This window comes from Hylobates moloch, unplaced genomic scaffold (genome assembly GCF_009828535.3).
Source record: "Hylobates moloch isolate HMO894 unplaced genomic scaffold, HMol_V3 SCAFFOLD_18, whole genome shotgun sequence".
NCBI lineage: Eukaryota > Metazoa > Chordata > Mammalia > Primates > Hylobatidae > Hylobates > Hylobates moloch.
Genome location: NW_026652293.1, coordinates 48076853 through 48096329, shown reverse-complemented (window position 1 = coordinate 48096329; position 19477 = coordinate 48076853). Strand labels below are relative to the sequence as shown.

The following is a 19477-nucleotide window of genomic DNA, read 5'->3' as shown; positions in this document are numbered from 1 at the left end:
TTTTGCTGTTTATTCAAGGCTCGACTTCCAATTGGGTAAGCTGGTATTGGGGAAGCTCACCTTGCTGTGTCTTTTAGTGTTTTGTTTTCTTGAAGGAAAGCTGTCCCCCACATCCAGTTAGAAATTAAAGAGCAACATCCCTATACCGCTTTCTGTATAGATCCATAAGTCAAGACTCACCAATATTGTCTGGACTATGATATGTCTAGCTTTATATTCAGATTTTCTTTCAATAGATGTTTCACACAGATTCAAGAAAATTATAGTAATTGGATATATAACTCAGTAATTGGATAAATAATTCTCCATTGAACTTATTCTATCAAAAATTCACACACATATGTGAATACACACATACATGTATATACATACATATTACCACTTGAAGATCCATCCTAGTATTAGACATGAATAGCTCTTCTTCATAATATGTACAGAACCAGGTATGGTGGGGGACACCTGTAGTCCCAGCTACTTGGGAGGCTGAGGTAGGAAGATCACTTGAAGCCGGGAGTATGAAGCCAGCCTGGGCAGTATAATGAGATCTCATCTCTAAAATAAAATAATTTAAAAAAAAGAACCAGCCAGACATGATGGCAGGAGCCTGTAGTCCTAGCTAATCAGGAGGCTGAGGTGGCAGGATTGCTTGAGCCCAGGAATTCAAGGCTTTAGTGACCTATGATTTTGCCACTGCACTCCAGCTGGATGACAGGACTAGATCTCATCGCTTTAAAAAAAAATATTGTACAATTTGGGGAGACAGTTAAGTTGTCAGAACAGGACTATGCAGGTGCATGTAGAACAACAAAGTGAATCTGCTCTTACTAATGAGAAAATGTCTGGATTATAGCTACTTTAAAAAATCTCGGCCGGGCGCTATGGCTCACGCCTGTAATCCCAGCACTTTGGGAGGCCGAGGCGGGCAGATCACCAGGTCAGGAGTTCAAGACCAGCCTGATCAACATGGTGAAACCCCATCTCTACTAAAAATACAAAAATTAGCTGGGTATGGTGGCGTGCACCTGTAATCCCAGTTACTCAGGAGGGAGGCAGGAGAATCACTTGAACCCACGAGGCGGAGGTTGCTGTGAGCCAAGATGGCGCCACTGCACTCCAGCCTGGATGACAGAGAAAGACCTCGTCTCAGAAAAACAAAAAAAATCTCCATTGCTGCTTGCCATGAACATTTTCACTTCTTAAAAAAAAAAACCTATTAACTAGAACTAATCAAAGCCAGATTGACTTCTCTTCATTCACCATGGCTGCACCATAAGGTAGCCAAGCCTAATTTTAGGAACTCCGAAACAGTTGTAACTTAAAATTTGCTTTGATGGATTCCATTAGGCCACCTTCATTTCCAGGTCTTCCTAACCCATCACTGGGATTCAACCTGAAAAGAACAATCAAGGCCCAAAGATTTAAGGAAGCCAAGTTCCTGGGGTCGGAAATTGAATCTGTAGCAACCTTGTTACTTTTGGAAAACCTTAAGAACATTCTCAACGTCACAGTTCTGGCCAGCCCCACTAGAGTAGTGCTAAGAGATTTTTATACAGACATGACTTTTTGCAAACCTAGAAGGAAATTGTGCAAGGTGTACCTTTGCCTCTAGCAAAGAAAACCTTTGGCTTGGAATGGAAGAAATGTGTGGGTGGGTGCTATTGGGAGAGAGCTTTCCCAGCATGGAAGAAAGCAATTTATTGGTAGAAAATGATTTTTCAATACTTCTTCCAGACCACTTAAAAGCAACATTAGCATCAAGAACCTATCAGTCTAAGGATTTAATTTAGCTATTTCCCCTGCCAACTTGATACTTAATGATGTCCACATGGTCCTATAACCTCATTTTGGTTGTATTCATCCTCTTCTGTTGTTACTCATATTAAACAAATAGCCTGTAGCCAAAATCTTGGCACGGGTCTCCTCCTTAGAGCTCCTTGCATTATCACAAAGGAACAAGGAGATTTTCACTATTATTTTTTCTCCAGATGCTTTTCCATTCCATTCATGTGGGTAATAATGACTAGCAAATTTTAGCCATTAACCTTTAGTTCAAGAAAATAATTACCCCATTTCTACTTCATTTTCCCTGTTGATTTTTTTTTTCCCCAAATCTGCTACACTCAGGAGCTCAAGGACACCAGCAGACCTTAGAGGTGGATTAGGAGCTTCTTCACTGAGCCAGGAGGCCAGGCAAGGTGGTGACAATGCCAGTGGCTTTGAGCCCACGATGAGTCTCCATCTGTTTTGTTTTTAATGCAAAAACTCACCCCATAGCCTAAGCAGCATCCCCACAGGTCAGATACTTCTCTGCTCTCCTCACTATGGGCAGCTTTTGCCAGCTTGATGGGAATTCATGAGAGGTGATGGCCATTCTAAGGGCCCTCTTGATCAGAACACAATGAGAAACTTTTAGCAAAAGAAAACTCAGGGGTTGGCGGGGTGTGCAGGTATGGTGAGAATTTGCCCTCTGGGCAGCTCTCCTGGAGCTGCTTGTCTATTTGATGGATAGTTCAGCCGCTTTTGTAGCTCCTCATTCTGGCTCCTGCTGCTTCCTTGAAGATACTTCCCTGCTTGTAGTCCCCTAGCCAGAAGTTGATGCACTGAGAAGAAAAGGCCCTCTGATCACAGATCAGAGCTTGTGAATTATTATTATTATTATTATTATTTATCTCTGGTAACCAGCTGATAGGGTGAGTGAGAAGGATCAAAGAGACATACTTTGATTTATCACTGAGTAATAATCCTTTCCCAAGAAAGAAAAGTTAATTACTTTTTGTCTTAGACCCAGTTAGGGTCGCCTTACAGTGCAGGTGGAAAGAAAGCAGGACTGCTGAGAGGAGCTCAGAACCCATTTTCCAGAACTATTGCCTTCTCAAAACTTTGGAGAGCAGTGGAAACAGATTCCCAAGTGAAAGAGGTGACAGAAATGAAAAAAGAAAAACTCTTTCTCCCCAAAACTAGCAGCAAGCAAACAAAGACCTAAAAATTTTAATCCAGAATCTTCCCCCAGGGGGTTCCCGAGAATTAAGAGACCAGGGCCGTTTGTAAGAATATTAGATCTTTCGGTGGTAAGTCCTTGGGTACTGTAAACCCAGAAAATCTGAGGCAGATCTCAGTTAATGTAGAAAGTTTATTCTGCCAAGGTTGAGGGTACACACCTGTGACACAGCCTCAGGAGGTCCTGATGACATGTGCCCAAGGTGGTCGGGGCATGGCTTGGTTTTATACATTTTAGGGAGACGTGAGACATCAGTCAATATTGGTTCTGTCTGGAAAGGCGGGACAACTTGAAGCAAAGGCAGGAAGACTTGAAGTAGGGAGGGGGCTTCCACGTCACAGGTAGGTGAGAGGCAAATGGTTGCATTCTTTTGTTTCTGATTAGCCTCTCCAAAGGAGGCAATCAGATATGCATTTATCTCAGTGAGCAGAGGGGTGACTTTGAATAGAATGGGAGGCAGGTTTGCCCAAGCAGTTCCCAGCTTGACTTTTCCTTTCAGCCTAGTGATTTGGAGCCCAATATATTTTCCTTTCACAGTGCTTTTCTCACTTTCTCCCAGTAACCTCCTCTGAGATACTCCTTTGGTTTGTCTGATGAGTCGGCTGCCACCAGGACAGGCATCCTGTTGTCAGTGTCACTCACACAGGCTTCATTCTGATTGTAGGTGACATTGTGGAGACACATGGAAGGGCGTCATGCAGTCCTCCCACCCGCAATTAGAATAATTCATAACCCTGTGGGATGGCTCCGTCAAGACCTCTTCCTGGGGAGTGAATTTATACATCATAGAATAAGGAAAAAAGTCTCTCAAGGCTTGAAAAGAAACCAAGGATTCAATGGCTCTTCATCTGTGGCAGTCAAATGAATCTGCAAATTGGTTGCCCTTCAGTGTGAATCAAAATCCTAAACCCTGCAAAACTCATCTGCTTCTATGAGGAATGCCTGTGTTCTTCCCTTAACTTCCAAGACACACTTAATTTTAGGAAAGGCCCTTCGTGGCTTGCTTGAAGTGAGCATAAAGAGAGCTTTTTCATACTCAGTCAGTTTCAAGGACCTGAGGAAGCACAGCAGGAGGCTAAAAACCAGCCCTGCCCAGTCCAATTTCAATTTAGAAGTGAGGGCAGAGAGGATGGAAATCAAAAAGCCACAAACCAGGACCAGGTGTAAACATCAAAGCCTTTCCCTAAGTGGTCTGCTCAGTTCCGGAGTCCGTGTTCCCCCATAGCTCAGTGGCATCTGTGTTGGGAGGCACAGTCTCTGTTATTGTGGGCCCTCTGGTTGAAGCCTGAAGGGTAATGCCTGTGGATCATCTTAGATGACCCCAGCCAGGCTTTGGTGTTAGTGAGTTCGCTAAACCACATCAGCTCTCAATTCTGGGGATGACACCACCCTTAGGTATTCCAAGGATCAGAGATTAATTATAGAATTAACGTCCTCAGCATTAGCCCCTCAGGATGGAAACTTAGGAAGATTTTTCTCTACAGTTTATGGGTTTGGATCTCTCAATCAACAACAACAAACTGTTTTACAAGTTTTGCTCCATTCCATCTGTGCAAAAGGTCTGTCACTGTGATTGGATTAGATGATTCATATAATCCTGTTTCTCTTTTCCTTGTCCTGTCATCCTTATCTTTCTAAAGTGTATCGCATGTACCCTATTTTGTTTTTGTTTTGTGTTTTGTTTTGCCCTATGGCAGGGTGTATTTGTAGGGAGTCTTTTTTCTTACTTATTGGTCTGTCTAGCTAAGGAGTTAATTAAGAATAAAAGCTCAGGAGTCCTGTAGGAACTGGCTTCCAGGGGCCCAGTGGGAATAGTGGGAAGGCTGTGTTTGAATTTGCCCTACTGATGGTGATTGTCTGCATTCCTTGGCTGGGGAGTTACAGATTTGAGGAGATTAAAACACATTCCAACATTCTACTAGTATTATAAACAATGAGCACATGCCTTTTCTTGCCGCAAGAATCTAGAGAAGCAGAAGATGGCAGGCCTGGAGGCACAGAAGAGGCCGCTGATGTTGGCAGCGTTGAACGGGCTCTCGGTGGCTCGAGTCTCAGGGCGGGAAGATAATCGAGTTGATGCCACCCGGGTTCCCATGGACGAGAGGGTAAGTGGCAAGCTTGTCAAATGTGATTCATTCTCTGTAGTCTTAGGATCCCAAAACACCCTCCTTGCCCGAATATGCCAGCACTGAGATTTGTGTGATGTATTCTTTCTTCAATCTGAGATTAGGAAGATCAGGTATAACTGTGTTGCATTAAATCAGTCCCTTCCAGCATCTCATGTTTCTCTGTTCCGGTCTTCCTGCTTTGTCCGGTTGGCGGATCATTGGTTGACTAAAACCATCAGCCCCTAACATACTGTATGACTTGGTCAAGTCACTCAATTTCTTTGGGCCCACTTCCTGTTTTGTAAAATGCACAAGTTAAACACTTGCGGTAGCTCTGAATTTCTATGATTTTTGTGAGCAATTGCCACTTCTTAGGAACTGATTATTTTATCCAAGCATTTATTTTTATTTTTAATTTTTTTAAACTTTTAGTTTTGGGGGCACATGTGAAGGTTTATTACATAGGTAAACACATGTCACAGGGGTTTGTTGTACGTATTATTTCGTCACCCAGGTATTAAGCCCAGTACCCCATGGTTATCATTTCTGTTCCTCTCCCTCCTTCCACCCTCCACCCTCAAGTAGGCCCCAGTGTCTGTTGTTTCCTTCTTTGTGTTCATAAATTCTTATCATTTAGCTCCCACTTATAAGTGAGAACATACAGTATTTGGTTTTCTGTTTCTGCGTTAGTTTGCTAAGGATAATAGCCTCCAGCTCCATCCATGTTTCCTGCAAAAGACATGACCTCGTATCCAAGCATTTATGGAGTTCTTTAAAAATGCTGTCCCGGCTGGGCGCGGTGGCTCATGCTTGTAATCACAGCACTTTGGGAGGCCAAGGCGGGCGGATCACGAGGTCAGGAGATCGAGACCATGGTGAAACCCCGTCTCTACTAAAAATACAAAAAAATTAGCCAGGCGTGGTGGTGGGTGCCTGTAGTCCCAACTACTCGGAGAGGCTGAGGCAGGAGAATGGCATGAACTCGGGAGGCGGAGCTTGCAGTGAGCCAAGATTGCGCCACTGCACTCCAGCCTGGGCAACAACAACAACAAAAAAAATGCTGTCCCCTCTTATGACCATAAAATGAGGCTGATTTATAATTGTCTGGATAATGCATTGTGAGAACATGGGTTTTGAAAAGCAGAAAGCAGCTGCATGGTTGTGTTTCAGAAGTAAAGAAAAATGTATCCTTAGTTCCCGAAATTGCTGTCAGAAGGTTAAGAAACAGGTTGTATAAATGTAATAGAGTACTAATAACACCAGGGTGTTCGATTTCTGCTAGTATGTATCCAGAATTAGAATGTTTTTAAAGCCAGAAGGGACTTCACAGGAATCATTTAACCCAATTAATACCATGTTATTGTAATTAGTAGTTTGGCCAGGGAGGAGGAAAAAAGAGAGAGATTTAGTCCTCAGAGCTATGGAACTGTGGACCAGTATCATCTTAAAAACAGCTATATAGGTGGAGAAAAGGATGTTTGGATAATTAAGATTAACAGTCTCTTTATCGTTAGGACTTTATTTTATTTTATTTTATTTTTTGAGACGGAGTCTTGCTCTGTCCCCCAGGCTGGGGTGCAGTGGTGCGATCTCAGCTCACTGCAAGCTCCGCCTCCCGGGTTCACGCCATTCTCCTGCCTCAGCCTCCCGAGTAGCTGGGACTACAGGCGCCCGCCAACACGTCCGGCTAATTTTTTGTATTTTTAGTAGAGACAGGGTTTCACCGTGTTAGCCAGGATGGTCTCGATCTCCTGAGCTCGTGATCCGCCCGCCTCGGCCTCCCAAAGTGCTGGGATTACAGGCTTGAGCTACCGCGCCCGGCTATCATTAGGACTTTAAACAGAGTTGTTAATAGCAAAAATATTGATTTTTGAATTTCAACTCTTGCTAGTTCTTGCAGATTTGTTCTACTTATAATATGAGTAAGAAGGAAAATGGTTATTAGACAAGGGAAAATATCAATATGGTTGATAATGAGACAAACCAAGTATTGATTGTACACGTTGAAATCTCTTATTAACACAATCGCTAAATATTTAAAGAAATTTGGTTGTTGCATTGAGTTTTTGGATCAGATAATTTAGAGAGCTGAAGATCAATTTCTGTTGCAGTTCAGAACCCTGAAGAAGAAACTAGAAGAGGGAATGGTGTTCACAGAATATGAGCAAATTCCAAAGAAAAAGGCGAATGGTATTTTCAGCACAGCAGCTCTGCCAGAAAACGCCGAGCGCAGCCGAATCCGTGAAGTTGTCCCCTATGAGGAGAATCGAGTAGAGCTGATACCAACCAAAGAAAATAACACAGGATACATTAACGCCTCCCACATCAAGGTAAGAAGGCAAGCCTGTTAGAAGGTTTGTTAAAGATGGCTGGGTTAAAGGTAAAAATGCGGGGAGAAGAAAATGTGTGGGCTGCAACTGTACCTTTTGGCTTGTCCCCAGACCCTCAGGGATTGTTTTTGAACTCCTGTGCTTTTCTTAGTCAAGTGGAAGGGCATGTCTATCACTGCAGAGAGAAGGAAGTCTAGTAGCCTCAGGAAGAACCTCAGGTCAGCGATTTCTGAAGCTTGCTCATTACAGAGGCTTTAACTTTTCCTTCTCTCTGTGGCCTATAACTCTCTCTATACTCACAGGAAAAACTGAAGATTATCCTTTTCAGTTTGTAATTAGCAGGTGATGGAAACTTTGGAAGTTACAGGTATTGCATTACTGACATTAAAGTGTATGTTCAATAACAATAGAAACTACTGTTTCTCCCTTATAATACTGCAGGTTATGCAATTTATAAAAGCGCAGGCCCTATTGAGAGGTGACAGTGTGCTGGCAGTCCTCACAGCCCTCGCTTGCTCTCGGCGCCTCCTCTGCCTGGGCTCCCACTTTGGCGGCACTTGAGGAGCCCTTCAGCCCACCGCTGCACTGTGGGAGCCCCTTTCTGGGCTGGCCAAGGCGGGAGCCGGCTCCCTCAGCTTGCAGGGAGGTGTGGAGGGAGAGGCGTAAGCGGGAACTGGGGCTGCGCACGGCACTTGCGGGCCAGCTGGAGTTCCGGGTGGGCGTTGGCTTGGCTGGCCCCTCACTCAGAGCAGCCGGCCGGCCCTGCCGGCCCCGGGCAATGAGGGACTTAGCACCCGGGCCAGCGGCTGCAGAGGGTGTACTGGGTCCCCCAGCAGTGCCGACCCACCGGCACTGTGCTCGATTTCTCACCGGACCTTAGCTGCCTTCCCACGGGGCAGGGCTCGGGACCTGTAGCCTGCCATGCCTGAGCCTCCCACCCCCTCCATGGGCTCCTGTGCGGCCCGAGCCTCCCCTACGAGTGCCACCCCCTGCTCCACAGCGCCCAGTCCCATCAACCACCCAAGGGCTGAGGAGTGCGAGCGCATGGCGCCGGATTGGCGGGCAGCTCCACCTGCAGCCCCGGTGCGGGATCGACTGGGTGAAGCCAGCTGGGCTCCTGAGTCTGGTGGAGATGTGGAGAACGTTTATGTCTAGCTCAGGGATTGTGAGCACACCAGTCAGCACCCTGTGTCTGGCTCGAGGTTTGTGGATGCACCAATCCACACTCTGTGCCTGGCTGCTCTGGTGGGGCCTTGGAGAACCTTTGTGTCTATACTCTGTATCTAACTGATCTGATGGGGACGTGGAGGACTTTTATGTCTAGCTCGCGGATGGTAAACGCACCAATCAGTGCCCTGTCAAAACAGACCACTTGGCTCTACCAATCAGCAGGATGTGGGTGGGGCCAGATAAGAGAATAAAAGCAGGCTGCCCGAGCCAGCAGTGGCAACCTGCTCGGGTCCCTTTCCACACTGTGGAAGCTTTGTTCTTTCGCCCTTTGCAATAAATCTTGCTACTGCTCACTCTTTGGGTCCATGCTGCTTTTATGAGCTGTAACACTCACCGCGAAGGTCTGCAGCTTCGCCCCTGAAGCCAGCGAGACCACGAGCCCACCGGGAGGAAGGCACAACTCCAGACGCGCCGCCTTAAGAGCTGTAACACTTACCGCGAAGGTCTGCAGCTTCACTCCTGAGCCAGCGAGACCACGAACCCACCAGAAGGAAGAAACTCCGAACACATCCGAACATCAGAAGGAACGAACAACTCCAGACGCTCCACCTTAAGAGCTGTAACACTCACCGCGAGGGTCCACGGCTTCATTCTTGAAGTCAGTGAGACCAAGAACCCACCAATTCCGGACACACTATTATTGCATGGTATTTAGAAGAGGGGAGTAATTTTCACCTACACTATAAAAGTGTGGTTAATATTGAATCTTGAAAGATTTGCCACATTAGTCAATGAATTTGTGTTACTAAATTTATTTCAAATACTTCAGACCTTTATATGTCAGTATTACATAGTTTAGCACTTCTGCAGTTAAAACTTTGACTTATGGATACACGTGTACCTGTAGTTAAATGTTTTTTAAATAGCTTACCTTCCTCAGAGTCCTTGTTAACAGAGGACACTTATTTAGAATGTCACCATTTGCTCTGAACTCTGAAGTGGGAGATTTGTTCATCTATTAATGTTAAAGTCATTGTTATAGGATGTTGTTAAATAACACAAGGTTCAATTAATAGTCCACTGTGATCAATAGCCTTAGAAACCTGTTTTCGGCCTTGTCTAGAATTATTTGCTTTCTTCATTGGACTTTTCAACTGTAGCAGAATTAATAACAGGTTTTTTTGAGGCTGTAAAAGGCTAGTTAGATATCTAGTTTGTGTATCAATTATAACTAATTTTGATACAGAATGGGAAAAGTATAGTATGGTTGGGTATATACTATTTTTATTAATATACACAGATAACCATAGTTTTTAATAATTAGAAAGTACTGTCAAAAGAAATATAAAAGAGTAACTATCATAGATCATATTACTAGTTTTAACTTGGATTTTTGAGAGTGAGAAGTAAAAAATGAACTCTAGGAAACTCTTAAATAAACTGTCAGTGGTGGGTTTCATGGGCTTAGTTTAGATTATGAAACAATGACCAAAGTAATGTATTCAAACAAAGATGCAGATCACACAGCTGCTTCTTGATAGAGTGTCTATGAAAATCTCACATAGCAATATTATATTATCTTCTTCTTTTGGCCAGATCTCTTCCACTATTTTCCATCTGCTGTCTGAAAAAAGCTGTCACTTTGTATAAACTGTGCCCATCGGGCATTGTTAACCGAGAAGCATTCCCTTCCTTGGTATTCTCTGTGGCCCACATTTCATCCTGTGGATGCGGGTTAGACATGGGTGCATTTAATAGACCCATGGAGCTTGCAACAACTTGCCCCTGTGTTTTGGAATAGAGGTGTATATTTTGCCAATGTTTTCCCCCCTGGGTTCCAAGCAGCCGTTAACACAGAACAGAAATTTATTTGCTCCAGAGGTGGAATCACATCTGTGAAATCTACCTCAGCAGCACTGCTTGTTGTGTTTTTAATGCAGTTTTTAATACCCTCCTGTCAATACTTGGAATGTACTGAAAGGCCCCAGGCAGCAGCAGCATTCTCTGGAAGTATTTATGTTTCCTATACGTTGGGTGCCAGAGAGGCTAATGTTTAAAATCACAATTCCACGGGTAAAACAAACTCCTAGCCAGCAAATATATGAATGTTATCTCCCACCAGTATTTGGAAAATGGATTTTTCTTGCCAGCTTTGACCTAAACATGTCTTGTGTAATGAGACAATAACTTACATTGTTTTTGTTTGAACCAAGTTAACATACAGTTTTATCAAGTAAATGAGGGAAAAAAGTTTCAAACAATGATTACTTCATTGCTTTTTGAACTCTCCAGAGATCTGCATTGCACAGATGTAGAAGGGACCTGACTTTGCAATATCAAGGCACAGAGCTGGAAGGGAGAACAGAAAGAATTCCTCCAAAGGCCACCATTTCACCTTGACAGCATGACCTTTAACACTTTGGGTACAACTTCTTATTTATGGTTCTCTGCAGCTAGTATTTATAGCTGTAGAATTATCTTCCCTGATCACCCTGAGCTGCAGGGGTAATAATTTTATTATCCGAAGTCATGTAATGACTGTAGTTCAGTTGGATGCTGTGGTACTACCAAGGTGAAGTTATTGATAAAATATTATATGCTGTTGACAAGAGCATTCGTAGCATCTCTGCCGTGCATGGCACCACAGAGCAGCAGTTGACAGCAGAGGTTTATGATGCACCTCATCTCAGATCCACAGGAGAAAGACAGTGCTCCAAAACGGATGTTGTTCCATGGTCGTTTTTGTTTTTTTTTTTAATTGTTTAATTGGATGCCATGAAGCACTGTTTTTCAAACTGGATTACAACACAGTGGTAGAATGCGAAATCAGTTTAGTGGTCATGACCAGGTGTGTGTGTATGTGTGTATGTGTGTGTTTTAATGAAATAGGCTAGAGAAGAGAAAAGAATGGAAAGTGTCAGAGTACACTGCACATAGTAAGCATTAACTATTATTTCTGTAACAAGTCAATCCTAAGTTATACATGTTCATATATATGCATATATACGTGTGTGTGTGTGTGTGTATGTGTATGGTTTTTAATAGGCAGTAGTTTGCATATACTCTGAGTTGCAAACAAAGATCAGGTAAAGGCCAAGCCTGGTGGCTCAGGCCTGTAATCCCAGCATTTTGGGAGGCTGAGATGGGCAGATTTGAAGTCAAGAGTTCAAGACCAGCCTGGCAACATGGTGAAACCCCATCTCTACAAAAATACAAAAATTAGCCAGGCATGATGGCAAGTGCCTGTAATCCCAGCTCCTTGGGAGTCTGAGATGGGAGAATTACTTGAACCCAGGAGGCGGAGGTTGCAGTGAGCCAAGATTGTGCCACTGCACTCCCGCCTGGGCAACAGAGCGAGACTCAGTCTCAAAAACCAGGATTAGGTAAATATTTTAATAGGCTTGAGTGGCAAAAAGTATTTTCATGTGAGAATGTGTCACTACACTAGCCTCTGTAGTCTCAGGGTTTTTGTTAATTGAACTAATTCATTTGGCCCCAAAAATATATCCAAGGTTTTAAGGTGGATACAGATGGACAGGTGATCAGCAGGTAATGTTGTCTGGACTTGGAGTTTATTTACTGATACTTTTCTTGGTTTTTAGGTGGTGGTTGGCGGGGCAGAATGGCACTACATAGCCACCCAGGGGCCCCTGCCACACACGTGCCACGACTTCTGGCAGATGGTGTGGGAGCAGGGAGTGAATGTGATTGCCATGGTCACTGCAGAGGAGGTAAGGGGAATGTCCTACTCCACGTCCTTTTCCCCAGGGGAAACGGTGCCCAGAGATGGGCTTTGTGCTGTCAACTTTGCTACCCTGTCCTTCTTCCTGCAGTGCTGTTTCTCTGCACATGCTTTTCTCTTTGGTATACCTCTGTTTTCTTACTTCCAGATAGATATTTTTCCCCCTAGAGATAATTGATTGTTGTAGCTTTTCCTCCTCCCATTTTCATCTGGCTTTTAACTCTTTTCCTTGGATTGTAATGCACTAAACTGAAAATAAAACAACAGAAAACCAAAAATGACAGACTTTAGTTCAACCCGCTGACTTTCTGTGCCAAACGAAAACAGTGATCTTTCCACTGGAATTTGGGAGTCTCAGGCTGCTCTGGGCAAATCGACATAGATGCCCAACTCCAGGCACCCAGTTCCACATGCCATCATGCTTATCAGCTGAAAAGAGACCAGAAGCTGTTGTTCCTGGAGAGGCCTCTGTTCTTTGGGGGAAGAAAAAATATCTTTTTCTTCTTTTGCCAAGCCAAACATAGTTTTTCTGCTGTAACTAGAGAACTCTATGTGATGTTATAAAAAACCAGCCTACACTGCCAGTCAATCCAGTCGGTGTTCAGCTTGCTGTCTTTGCGGGGAGAAATGTTGTGTTTCTTCTCTTGTCACATTCTCAAAATTTCTTTAACCACCTTCTTTTATTTCTTTCATTAAATTCCATTTTATGTTTTGAAATCATTCAAGGGACTAGTTTCATGTGTGTTTACCAATATCCATGGTGTTGCAGTGGCCTTTCCTAGCTATGTTAAAGGCGTCAGGAACAAAGAAAACTGGGGAGGAAAAAGTCATATTTTCCTTCATTGACTGTGTTGAGCATTTGCTTTTCAGCACAGTCCATTAGAAGAAAATAATGAAAGGGACATCAGGCTCTTTAAAGCCAGTTGTACTTCCCTGGGCTGACCTGTTTGACCTTCCCACAAAGAGAATGGATCCTCCTTAAAGCTTCTAGAATAGATTTATCACCTTATCAGATCACACCATTGCAAGGCATTCATTCACCTAAATACAGCGTACCATCTGTGCTAACTTCAGGAGTACATGGTAAACGAGACAGGCACCATCCCTGTCCCCATAGAGCTTATGTCCTAGTGGGAGGGACATTCAAAAGTGAACAAATAAAATCAGTGCAGGTAGCAGTAAGTGCCGTGGCAGAAATGGACAACTACAGTCCAGAGTGGGCCTGGGTGAGTACAGGTCCTCCTGCCTCATCCCTCCTCCTCTTTGTGTGGGTTTCAGCTGCAAAACTGTCATTCACGCTAGGGGACTCCTACTAAACGATGGCTTCACGATGTGCAACCCTGAGGTCCAGGCTCTGTATCATGTTGCACATTTGCTGGAAGGCTGGAAGTAAAAACCTTCTTAATAGAAGCATAAATTCGAGGGAGAAAATTTTTAAAAATTGAAAAAGGGTTAAGAAAGAGAGTGACTGGGGGCTACTTTAGATCAGGGGGGTGGCCAAGGACCCTCTGAGGAAGTGGCATTGGAGGTGAGACCAGAGTGACAAGGGGCCAGCCTTGCCAAGACAAAGTAGCATCTAGTAATCCATGGGACCGCTGGGGACTTATAGTCTTTTAAAATCCATAACTGATTTAGACACTCAGCAGAAATGTAAATTCGAGGTAAATCTGCTTTCCCAGGATTGGTAAATAAAAGAGGAAGGTATGCTTCCAACTTAAGAGAGACTCAAACCAAATGAAGCCAGGCAAGGTAATTTATATATTCCGCAAAGATGTGTTGCTTTACAAGTGGGCTTTACAAGAGGAACTCTAATGTTCCTCTAAACAGCCATCAGGGTTCCCAGAGCCTGTCACCACTGCAGCTCTATGTGTTCAGTGCTCCTTCTCTCTCACCACCTACTCCTTGCCCTGAATCTCCTCAGCTACCACCTCCTCCACACTCCGCCCCTTCTCCAGGGATTTTAAAACTGTGCAAAGCTGAAACGTAGACCTTGTGTAAATGGTTGAGAGTACATATTCTCAGAAAAGATTATAAAATCAAGGGAGAAAGAATGGTGATGTAACCAGCTGTTCTCAGTTCTAGTTGTAGACTGAACTAAAACGCATTGGTCAGGCCGAAACAAATGTGAGATCAACACTAGATAAAGACAGCGTCAGCAGTCAGTGTGCTGTAACAGAAAGAGCTCTGCGCTGAACATCCGAAAGGAGTAGCGTGACCTACAGCGATTGTTGGAACCCCTTCCCGCCTTGTTTAAAACCTGTGAATGACTTCCCGTGCCCATGGGGTGAAATCCAAACTTTCCACCATGGACTGTGAGGCCTTTCCAGTCTCCTCTCCAACCGCCTGCCCCCTCACATGTCACACTCCAGCCACCCCAAAGACCTTCGTTTCTTTATTTTTATTTTTATTTTTATTTTTTGAGATGGAATCTCCCTCTGTCGCCCAGGCTGGGGTGCAGTGGCGCGATCTCGGCTCACTACAAGCTCCGCCTTCCAGGTTCACGCCATTCTCTTGCCTCAGCCTCCCCAGCAACTGGGACTAGAGGCGCCCGCCACTGCGCCTGGCTAATTTTTTTGTATTTTTAGTAGAGATGGGGTTTCACCGTGTTAGCCAGGATGGTCTCGATCTCCTGACCTTCTGATCTGCGCGACTCGGCCTCCCAAAGTGCTGGGATTACAAGCATGAGCCACCTCACCTGGCCGACCTTTGTTTCTTGAATGCACCAAGCTTGTTCCTGCTTCTAGACTTTGCACTTGCACTTCTCTCTAACATTCTACTGCACCTCGGTTGTGAATCTTTTAAATTTTCCATTGATGTAACTGTCATTGTAAATTGTGTTATTGGTCTTAACGAGCATGTATAGGATCTACCCTGTGGTAGACACTGCAGAGTGCTACTGAACTAGAGATTTAGAAGCTATTTGCATTTTCTTCTGTCTTCATACCTTAGGATTAAAAGGATGAGAGCTTCCCTTGACCTATTTCCAATTTTGCTTTTATATGTGATTTAGGAGGGTGGACGAACCAAAAGCCACCGATACTGGCCCAAACTGGGTTCCAAGCACAGCTCAGCCACCTATGGCAAATTCAAGGTCACCACGAAGTTTCGAACAGATTCTGTTTGCTATGCAACCACGGGCTTGAAGGTCAAGCACCTTTTGTCTGGGCAAGAAAGGACAGTGTGGCATTTACAATATACTGACTGGCCAGATCACGGCTGTCCAGAGGATGTCCAAGGATTTTTATGTAAGTGTTTTTCTTCCCAGTCTGCTACCTGACTGACTTTTACGATCTGTGTCAATAATCCATCCGTTGGAGATGGAATGGAAAAACAGGATGCTTTCTCTTAAGTGGCAAAAGTATTATAATATTGAAATATTTATTCCTTTCTTATGTAGAACAGAGTGTAATAATACATGTCACTTATTCTGTTTACCTTTCATGCATGTAAGCTAAGACTGTGATCAACATATTGGCTCTACCTTGATTCAGACCTTTAGCTACTCATTTAATCAGTAACTATTCTGACACATGTTACAACAAGGATGAACCTTGAGGAATGATGCTGAGTGGAAATAATCCAGTCACAAAAGGACAAAAACTGTGTGATTCCACTTATATGAGGTACCTAGAATAGGCAAGGTCAGAGACAGAAAGTAGGTGAGAGGTTACCAGGAGCTGGGGCAAAGGAGGATTGGGAAATTACAATTTTTTTTTTTTTTTTTTTGAGGTGAAGTCTCACTCTTTCACCCAGGCTGGAGTGCAGTGGCACGATCTCAGCTCACTGCAACCTCCGCCTCTCAGGTTCAAGCAATTCTGCTGCCTCAGCCTCCCAAGTAGCTAGGACTACAGGCACAGCCACCACGTCTAGCTAATGTTTGTATTTTTAGTAGAGATGGGGTTTCACCATGTATCCAGGCTAGTCTTGAACTCCTGGCCTCAAGTGATCTGCCTGCGTCAGCCTCCCAAATTGCAGGGATTACAGGTGCGAGCCACCGTGCCCAGCCAGGAATTACGATTTAATGGGTGCAACATTTCTGTTTGGGACAGTGAAAAAGTACTGGACATGGATGATGGTGATGGTTGCACAACTATGAATATGCTTAATGCCACTGAACTGTGTACTTAAAAATGGTTAAACTGGTAAATTTTATGTTGTGTCTACTTTAGCACATTTTTAAAAAAAGGAGAAATGAAATTTAAAAATAGGCCAGGCATGGTGGCTCACACCTATAATCCCAGCACTTTGGGAGGCTGAGGTTGGCAGATCACCCGAGGTGAGGAGACCAGCATGACCAACATGGTGAAACCCCATCTCTACTAAAAATACAAAATTAGCCAGATGTGGTGGCGCATGTCTGTAATCCCAGCTACTGGGGAGGCTGAGGCAGGAAAATTGCTTGAACCTGGGAGGCGAAGGTTGCAGTGAACCGAGATTGCATCATTGCACTCTAGCCTGGGCAACAAGAGCAAAACTCCATCTAAAAAATAAATAAATAAATAAATAAATAAATAAATAAATAAATAAATAAATAAAAATAAATGAATAACATTAATTTTTTCATGAAGGTTTGCATCTCACAAGCCCTATATTTTCCTATAGTCATAAATCTCAGTACTTTCTCATACTTTCTCATATTTTTATGAAGACACTAAGAAGTATTGAAACCCTCTTGTAGTTTTTAAAACTGAAATTTGCTCAATGGCAAATTCATTAATTTCTGTGTATGTGTGTTTTTAGAATGTGGTTATATTAGAAACTAATTCACCAGATTATGTGCAGTATTTTTATTTGAAAGGCCCAAAATTGGGCATGTACCCACTACATGCCAGGCACTGGATTGGGCTCTGAGAATGCAGAGATGACACTGAGTTCAGTCTTCGCTTTCAAGGTACTCAGAGCCTAATGGGAAAGACAGGCTAGTCATCATCGTCCAAAGATGAGATCTGATACCCTCTTCTGCTTTTCAGTGGTGGCTGGAGCTCTCCCTCTTTCTTTCCACATGCTTGCCTAACTGTCCTGTGCTTGTTGGGAAACCCCATTCCTTACTCACCCAACTGGAAAGGAGCCCCAGATGCTCCCTGTAGCCTTGTGCCTGCTCTGTTGTTGACTCTCCAGCTAGTGGAAGACCTGTGACTACCACGGAGGGACCATGATCCAGATGTTGGATAATGTCAAAACCTTGATTTTATTTTGGTATTCATTTAGAATGGGAGAAAAGGGAATGAGAAAGGGAGAGAACAGGTTCTCAAGACCTAAAAATACTGATTTACAAGTTCCAATAAATATTCTGATGTGTACTTATCCAGCAATACAAGCATTTCATTTCCATGAAAGTGACGATGGTACTTGAGGATTTTGGCACCGAAAGCAGAGAGTAGAAGGATGACTGGAGTCAGAGAATCTAGAGTAAGATCCAGAGAGGACTCATGATTTGCCTAAAGTCAAATGGCTTGTTATCTGTAGCTTGAAATAAGGGCAGTGACCTTTGTAGAACTTCCCTTCCTCCTAACAGTGCTCATTGTATTTCTTTCAGCCTATCACATGCTAATTGACTTATTAAAATTTTCTCCAAGAAGCAGAAGAGGGAAATAATATAAATAGATCAGTTTGTTGATTGGCCAATAGTTCTGATGAAAGAGTGAGCTTATAAGGCACTTTAAAGTATAGTCTTTTAAATCAGAACCAATTAAGGAAATCTTGTCTAAATTACCAAAAAATACATAGTATTTTTAAAGAATGTAAATGTATGTATTATACTTTTAGGAAAGTCAATACACGTATTCTGTGCAGGGCATTAGAAATGTTGAATGTATTTCTCCTAGGTTGTAAAAGATTTTTGCCCATGTTTAAATTGGATTACCTGGATGCAGAGTACCTGAACCAAATTGTTTACTGCCCTCCAGAAGTCTTTATTGAGTTACAGCATAAGGAACTTTATTAATATGACTGATAGAGGAAACATCCTTTGAATCCACCTTCTCTCCATTACATGAAAAGCTCTATTTGAAAGTGGCATCTACTGTATTACCCAAAATTCCTTTTATTTTTCTTCTTAAATTTAGCTCAAGTAAAGCTTTGTCTCTTGTATGTAAATATTGCCTTTGGTCAGATAGAATACTCAGTTGCCGTCTTTTCCCCCTCTCAGAAAAATGGTAAAGAAGATTCCACACACAGTATCTAGCTTGTATTGGTACCTACTCCCTCTATTCATCTCACGACATCTCCTTTTCTTTTTCTTTTTTTAATTGAGACGGAGTTTTGCTCTCGTTGCCCAGGCTGGGGTGCAATGGTGGGATCTTGGCTCACTGCAACCTCCGCCTCCCAGTTTTAAGCAATTCTCCTGTCTCAGCCTCCCGAGTAGCTGGAATTACTAGCTGGGATTACAGGCTCATGCCACCACGTCCGACTGATTTTTGTATTTTTAGTAGAGACAGGGTTTCATCATCTTGGTCAGGCTGGTCTTGAACTCCTGACCTCAGGTGATCCACCCGCCGCAGCCTCCTAAAGTGCTGGGATTACAGGCATGAGCCACCGCGCCCGGCCATTCTTTCTTTTTTGTTTTATCCTATCTCGTTGTACATTACTACTACTAGTAGTACTGCTATGACTAGTACTAATAACTGCTACTAGTCATCATCATCATAGTAGTAGTAGTAGTGATAATAATAGTTTGCTTTTTTGGTAAACCACTTCAGATTATTTTGTAATTAGGTAAGTTTATAAAGGAAATTGTGGATTATTTATATATGTCTGTCAACAGGTGCTTTGAAATTATTTGAATGGTTCAAACCTACTTTTTTCTCTTCAACAATGTAAACATTTCTCCTATAGTCTGGTTTACACTTTTGCCTTAGGATGAGGTTCACTGAGTATCAAGAACCTTTAAACCTGTTTCTGTCCTGAGCTACTACAAAATCTAAATTATTAATTAAATTTTGGGGGTTTTTGGAGTGTCTGAGGATTACATTTCTATACTTTTCTCTTTTGTCATGGTTGTGAAAAAAGTCATTAAGGCTTGGAATCTTGTGATTTTTCTTTTGTCCAATTGGAGTCATGAACACACCCCTCCCTGCACAGCCCTGCTGAGCCAAGCAGATGCTAGAAGGCATGGGGGGTATCATGACCC

At 43.3% G+C, this 19477-nt stretch overlaps 1 protein-coding gene across 1 annotated transcript in view; it reads left to right on the top strand.

Moving 5' to 3' along the window:
- The window catches only part of PTPN14 (protein tyrosine phosphatase non-receptor type 14), a 203850-nt gene that overhangs the window by 167841 nt on the left and 16532 nt on the right, over nucleotides 1-19477 (top strand). Inside the window, exons 14-17 of the mRNA XM_032136421.2 lie at nucleotides 4960-5103; nucleotides 7218-7436; nucleotides 12209-12337; nucleotides 15359-15593. Coding sequence (XP_031992312.1) covers nucleotides 4960-5103; nucleotides 7218-7436; nucleotides 12209-12337; nucleotides 15359-15593 — 727 coding nt within the window. The remainder of the gene's footprint in view (nucleotides 1-4959; nucleotides 5104-7217; nucleotides 7437-12208; nucleotides 12338-15358; nucleotides 15594-19477) is intronic.